Source organism: Pteropus alecto, unplaced genomic scaffold (assembly GCF_000325575.1).
Source record: "Pteropus alecto unplaced genomic scaffold, ASM32557v1 scaffold113, whole genome shotgun sequence".
NCBI lineage: Eukaryota > Metazoa > Chordata > Mammalia > Chiroptera > Pteropodidae > Pteropus > Pteropus alecto.
In genome coordinates, this window is record NW_006433949.1 from 241203 (window position 1) to 247919 (window position 6717).

At 45.6% G+C, this 6717-nt stretch overlaps 1 protein-coding gene across 1 annotated transcript in view; it reads right to left on the reverse strand.

Annotated features, from left to right (window-relative positions):
• HECTD4 (HECT domain E3 ubiquitin protein ligase 4) overlaps positions 1–6717 on the reverse strand; it is a 120776-nt gene that overhangs the window by 37446 nt on the left and 76613 nt on the right. Inside the window, exons 47-51 of the mRNA XM_015586776.2 lie at positions 5778–5842; positions 4381–4544; positions 3509–3746; positions 2625–2761; positions 2040–2166 (exon numbers count right to left, since the gene is read on the reverse strand). Of these exons, the coding sequence (XP_015442262.1) occupies positions 2040–2166; positions 2625–2761; positions 3509–3746; positions 4381–4544; positions 5778–5842 (731 nt within the window). The remainder of the gene's footprint in view (positions 1–2039; positions 2167–2624; positions 2762–3508; positions 3747–4380; positions 4545–5777; positions 5843–6717) is intronic.

The window sequence follows — 6717 nt, forward strand, 5'->3', positions numbered from 1 at the left end:
GCATACTTAGCCACAGACATTCAAGATGGCTCTGGGAACAGTAAAAGAAAAAAAGAAATTCTAATTTAAGCAGAACCTACATAGAAATAAAGGCACAGCAGCCAATGGTCACATACGGGAACGTTCTATCTACGTACTGTAGTCTCCCCCTTTCTCTCCCGAAGCGGTAAACAGCACCAGGCTCCCTGAACAAATAGCACATCACATTTCTAAACTTGACCCTGCTGTTGCCGACCTAGCTCCAGGTCTTGGCGTCAACCCCGTGTTGGCGGAGGAGCCACGCTGCACTAGGCAGCTTGTTACGTGAGCTGTGGCCTCCTGACCTACCCTCACCACTCCCTGCTCCCACTAGGGGAAGGGGCCATCTCGGTCTTGTCCACAGAAGATTCCTTATTCTCCAACACAGGGCCTGACCCGGGGAAGTGCATGTTGCGTACACAGACAAGTAAGAGAATGAATCGATGGCTGGATAAAAATGCAACAAGGCCGTCCTCACTCTGAAAACCAGTGACCGGCATCGGTGCTTTCAGGCCGGCGGTAAGCAGCTTGGCATTACATTTATTCAGTGATAGGAAAACAAGACAGGATCTGTTCTGCTGTCTGATACAACACAAAACGGTTTTTCTGGTTTGTTTCTCAGATGTTGAGCATGAATAGGGAGGAATGAATTATCTTTTTATCTGTAGGGTCTACTAAATCAGATTAGGTTGCTCTTTCACTTACAGCCCTCAATGGCTTCTCATTTTAGAGACTAGAAGCCGAAGTCCTTGCTGAGGCTGCGCTGCTCCCCGCTGCCCTCAGCTCCCTTCCTGCTGCTCTTCCCTCGGCTCCTCCTCAGCTACACCGGCCTGGCCTCACTGCTGCTCCCTCAACCAGCCACGCTCGCCCCACCCAGGGACCTTCCTAGCGTGCTCCCTCTGCCTGAAACTCTTAAGGGAAAAGAATATTAATGATCTGTCCTGGAATTTGGGTCAGCAGCTGAAAGAGGGCTCTGATAAGAGCAGGAAGCATTCCCACCATGTCACAGGACATGTGGGTATTCCCACAGGTAAAGTATAAACAAGATCATTCACTGTCACAGGTCTAAGCTTTGAACAGAGAAAATGTGGAAATAAATTATAGATTTACACGCACACTGATTAGCCCTGGCAACAATGAGAAAAAGGAATTACTTATCTATCACTGGAGATCAGGGATTCAGCATAGGTGGCCAAGAAATAAAGGTCTTCTGGTGGCTTTTCTCTTTATTTGGTCCCAGCCTCAGGACGAAAGTTAAGAGAAAGACTGCTGATGTGGGAACAATAACTAAACTTTTTATACCATCTCTGACAGCCACAACGACGACAGAAAATCAAACCCATGTTCCCCTGTCAGGGCAGCTGTGCCTGTTGGGAAGAGGCCCTTCTGCAACTCAAAAAGCTTGTATTTCACGAGATGAGGAAAAGCCTAAAACAGCGATCGGCCATCTGCACTGAAGGCTCAATAACAGTCCATTGTCTGGGGTCACGCTCTGCATCGTTCTTTGCTAGAGAAACTGTGGCCAGTGGGAGAAAAACATCTCACCGTCATTAATTGCTGTGACGTTGAGAACTATGTTAAGGGAATGCTCACTATGTGCCAATCACTGCTCTTAGGAGCTTCATCTGTATTGACACATTTCTTTCTCATACATGTGAGGTGGTTACCATTATTGATCCATTCTACAGATGAGAAAATGTTAAGTAGTAACTTTCCCATGGTCACATGGCTGTGACTTCAGAGCCCAAGTTATTAACCAACAGGCCACCTGGCTTCCTAGTATAACCAAGCCAGCTTCGTTTCAGCAGCCCATCAACCACGTCATTGAGTTAAAATGACAAGCACATAAAACCCCAGCCATGAAAGCAAAGACCACAGGGTTCAGTGAAGGCACAGACGGGGAACGCCAGGTTCGGCCCAGCTTCAGGTGAGCCCTCTTTCCGCCTTTCCAGCCTGTGTGTCACCTAAACACATCTCTCCAAATCATGAAGTGAGCTTCTTAGAAAAACAAAGCAGCGGACCTAGCTGTAAAGCACCCTTTATCTGGTCCAGGCCCGACTTCCGCTCTGCTTCGTTGCGGAAGCGCCTTCGGATGGTGGGGAAAACCTTGGTCTCCCACGCTTTCACCAGCAGGGCGTAGTGGTCCTCCTGGAAGAAGAAGGCAAACTCATGAACAGAGAAGGACCGCCCCGCGCAGACGTCAGTCCTGCCCTGACGTACAGCTCTCGCCCGAGGTCTTCACCCCACTTGCATGCCAGTGAGGAGACACGCCGTGTGGACCACCCAACTGAATACACCTGGGGAGCCGGGGAAGGCATCAGCTGGACTGGGGCGAGCCCTTCCCTGCCCTCTAAAGCCAACTTTACTGCTGAGTTACGTCAAAGTATTTCATTTCTCCAACACCTGGGTTGGTCCTGGGCAAAAGAGCCCAACGGCTATTGCTACTGATGAATGGTTTTGGCAAATGAACACTCCAGAGTTACTGTTCAAACCCAGTGACATAACTCAATGCCTAACAATTCCAGCCTTGTACACTCAGATCAAAATCATTCCTCGTGGCTTGTTCTGGGCACCAGGGCGCTAAGTGAATGCTGTAGGTCTCCTACCTGTGGGATGTCGTCGTCGTCATCGTCATCACTTTCATCGTCTGCAATGGGAGGCGGGTGGGGGTCTGGGCCAGAAGTGATGAAATTCTCATAGCTGAGCTCTACTTTGTAATGACAGGAAGTATCACTGTCGTATTCTGTAACAAAGCACAACGATGGTGAATTCTAGGCAAGAACAGGACGGAAAAATCATGAACTTCTCATCGTTGGGCAAATCTCTTAATTTGCAGGACAGAAGACTCCTAGTACTTGTAGGAATTTTCAAGTGCAGAGCCAAGGAATAACTAATCACTTATAATTACCCTGAATCCTGCAACAGTTTCAATTCCTTTAACTCAAGAGAAGAATTTGGAAAGTTCATCATAAGCATTAAACGAACGCCTTTTAAGACAGTTTGCAAACCCGTCTCCCAAGGGCCCCATATGGCCTGCAGGTATCTTTAGCTCAATTTTATTCAATTTGATTATGAAACTTTTCAAATAATCAGGAAAGCATTTAGTGCACACATGTATACCCACAATGGGCATTTCATTATTTTTTGATGACCTCGGTTTTAAAACAATTTAAGAAATTAACATTTTAAAATTATGAGATTTCATATAAAATTCTGGGGTTTTTAGCTGTCTTATAAGAAGTGGATACTCTTTCAGACTTGCACGTCCACATGGCCACAGTCCCTTGGCACCGAGCAGTGGCGGGCTTCCTGTATGTGGGAAAGGCATTGTCCAGTCTGCCTCGCGTCCTCCTGATCCCCATTTTCTTTCGTTGGGCCTGTTACCCCGTTCCCAGTGGGCACTAGAGCGAGCCCAAGTTAAACGGATTTCTAGAAGTAACAGCATTCGCATTCCCCGGAAGCGGTGGGGACCTGGGAGGCGGCAGCTTACGTTGCTGAGCAGTGGCCACAGCTGCAATCCGACACGGTGGCCCGTGAGTGCCTGGGTCTGATGCAATACTGGTGCCGGCATCATTGTCACTGTCCGATGCCATGGCAAAGGGCAGGGCCTCAAAATTAGCACTGATCTCTTCTGCCAGGTCAGTGCACAGGTCGGCGGCGTTGCGGTGGGCCTGCCCTTCGGCATAGGCGAATGGACGAGAGCCAAAGTTAGCGCGAGTCTTGGTGTTCTGGAAAGATCAAATAAAGGGTTTGAAAGGACTTAGGCTGGCTGGCTTGCTTATTTATTTTTAACACCCTGAGGTGAACCTCACTGACCATCAAACCCAAAAACAGCCATAGCTATGGGACAACATGTGACCCTGGGCCGAGGGGCTGGTGTAAACTGCAAGCTGATGCTCAGAGCTCAGCACCCGACAGCCTGCCGCCCCTCGCCTTGCACTGTGTTGCTCAGACACAGTGACTTTTCTTGTTTCCGACACTGCTCCTTTCTACCTGGTGCCACTGTGCACGCTTTTCCCGTCCCCTGGAACATTCCTTCCTCCAGTTTTGTCTAGTTAAGACAGGAAAATCTTCTGGACCTGACTCAAACATCACTTCTTCAGGGTAATGAGGACCATAGTTGCTTGGTACTTGTTTCCATAAAGTCTACGATTTTTGATTCTACTGTAGCGGTTAGTTTTATGTGTCAGCTTGAGTGGCTGTGGGTGCCAGATTAAACACTGCTTCTGGGTGTGCTGTGGGTGTGTTTCCGATGAGATCAGCACTTCAGTGGGTAAACTCAGCAGATAGCCCTCCCCAGCATGGTGGAGCAGCATCCAAATTACTAAGGAGCATGTTTTCCTTCCCAGCAAGACAACCTGCCTTTTTCTGAATGTGAACCACAGGCCACATCCCACCAGAGACATCCTCGAGATACGGCGAGAGGCGCTGCCCGCAGTATGTGAAGTACACTCGGCCCTTGGCTGGCTGCCCCGGAGGAGGCGGAGTCCCCTCGGTTCTCTCCCAGCCAATTCCTGCCACGTCACCTATGGCAGAAAACAGGAAGAAAAGGGCACTTTTTCCCACTCTTATTGACCATTAAATAAATTTCCAAATTGCAAACAGTGTGATGAGGCCACATATCATTGACTATCTTTGTTTTTATTTATTTATGCCATTAATTATGTCCAAAAAAGACATGAATTTATTGTATTTAAATAAATATAAAACAGTAGAAATAAACGATTTTAAAAAGAAACTGTTTAGAAGAAAAAATGCCTAGTGTCTTAGAACATTATGGACCTAGAGGGTATTATGTGCTAAGTGAAATAAGTTGGAGAAAAACAAATGCCATATGATCTCACCTGTATGTGGAATCTAAAGAACAAAAGAAACAAAACAGAAAAAAAAAGCCTAGTGTCCGCATTAAGTTAGTTACCACAATTACACTTTAATTTTAGCTTTTATTTTCCTGGCAGCCAAAACCAAAGGTATAACATTAGGTATGATTTTTTTAAATCAAGGAATATGTCTTTCTCCTTTGACACCTGAAAGATTACTTATGGCATAAAGGTAAAAAGGTCATATTTTCTCAATAAATTTGTGGAAGATTTAGAAATGGTCTTCAAAATATAATTTAAAACAACCCGCAGTGTAAACTAATGATATACAATTGAAGCACATTATGTCCCTTTAGTTACATGTATTTAAAACATTTTGTAGGAAGCTGAAATAATACACACCTAGCCGCTTTCTTATGGGGTGACTGGATACTGGGATAGAACTTAGAGACCCAAGGGGAGTGTGTCCACTACTTAGTGCTCTTATCCTGGTTACTCCAGGGAATTGCTAGCATGTGTAGCCAGCCTTAAGACTAATCTGTTGTAAACTCCCAGTACGTGCTTGAAGTTCTATGAGTCAATTTTTCATCACAGGGGTTCATATGCTTTTGATACCACTAGGATGGGATTCACAATGGTCAGGGACTTGTCATGGTTCAATATGGCATCCTCAGGGTCGGAGAGTGCTCTGTACATAGGAGATGCTCAGTATCTGCTGATGAATGGACGCCCGAAGTGTTGGTACAGGGGTTGAGATTCTGTTGTAAAAAGTGATTTCCCGATTCCCACAGAGACATATTCTCTAAGAAGAAGATGGCATGTGTGCCTGAGGCCCAGCCCCAAATTTTTTTAAAAACTAAAATGTGATCAAACAAAGCAACGAATGACAGCAACAAACAACCGAAAACCCTGACTACGGTTCCCTTGCCCTCCCCACACCTCTCTTTGTGCCCAAAGCATTTCCGTAAATACTTAGCAGAGAAACCAGAGTTCTGCTCCATAACCTAAGAGGGGAAAAAACTGCCAGGAAATTATTTCCGAGTCATACCTTGACCATAACTGAAAACACTGTACTCCTCAGAAAAGGGTAATTTAACAAGTAGTTCCCTTGAGGATGAGTGATGGCAAAATTACCCCCCAGACAGCTAAGAGAGGTCACCTATTAGATGGAGTGGCTTGGTATGCCTTGTCTAAGCATCCCAGATCATCTACCACGTGTGACAATTTCAGTTTTTATCAGAGATGATGCTAAGATGTCCTGTCTGAAAAAACTGTAGCCAACATGTTTGGCTGCTTCTAATGTCAGGAGGACAGTGCCTGTATCTTGCTACTGCTGGAGCAGGTAGGACTCGTCCCAATTCATCTACTATACAGATCAAGTTACTTACATGGAAGCTAAAAGGAAGGAGGGCAACTAGACTTTACAAACTGAATTGACTATGTGAGTAAAACATCTAGGGAGAATATTTGTTGAAGCTCGACCAGATGTTTAGGCTACCCACAGCAAAGTCTATGCATGTACCATAATACATTTCGCCAGTGCCTCGTGGCTAGTAGTAGAGTTCTCTTTTTGAAGCTTTTTATCTGCTCAGATGAAATTGCAGAGAGAAGCAAAATCTCAGATTTTTCTAAAGATGGAAGAACAAAAGTAAATGTGACTCCTAAATTAACAAATGAAGGCCCTAAATGACAATGGCGTCATAAATGACAGATTTGGTATAAACTAGGGGACAGCAATGACAAGGATTTGGTCTTCGCTGAAAGACAAATTGCTCATTTCCAGTTTGCTAGGTTTAATTTTAGCCTACTTAGACCAAAATCTGGGTACCATAGATATACAGAGGGTAAAAATAAGCTCCCCCTGCACTCACCAGGAGTC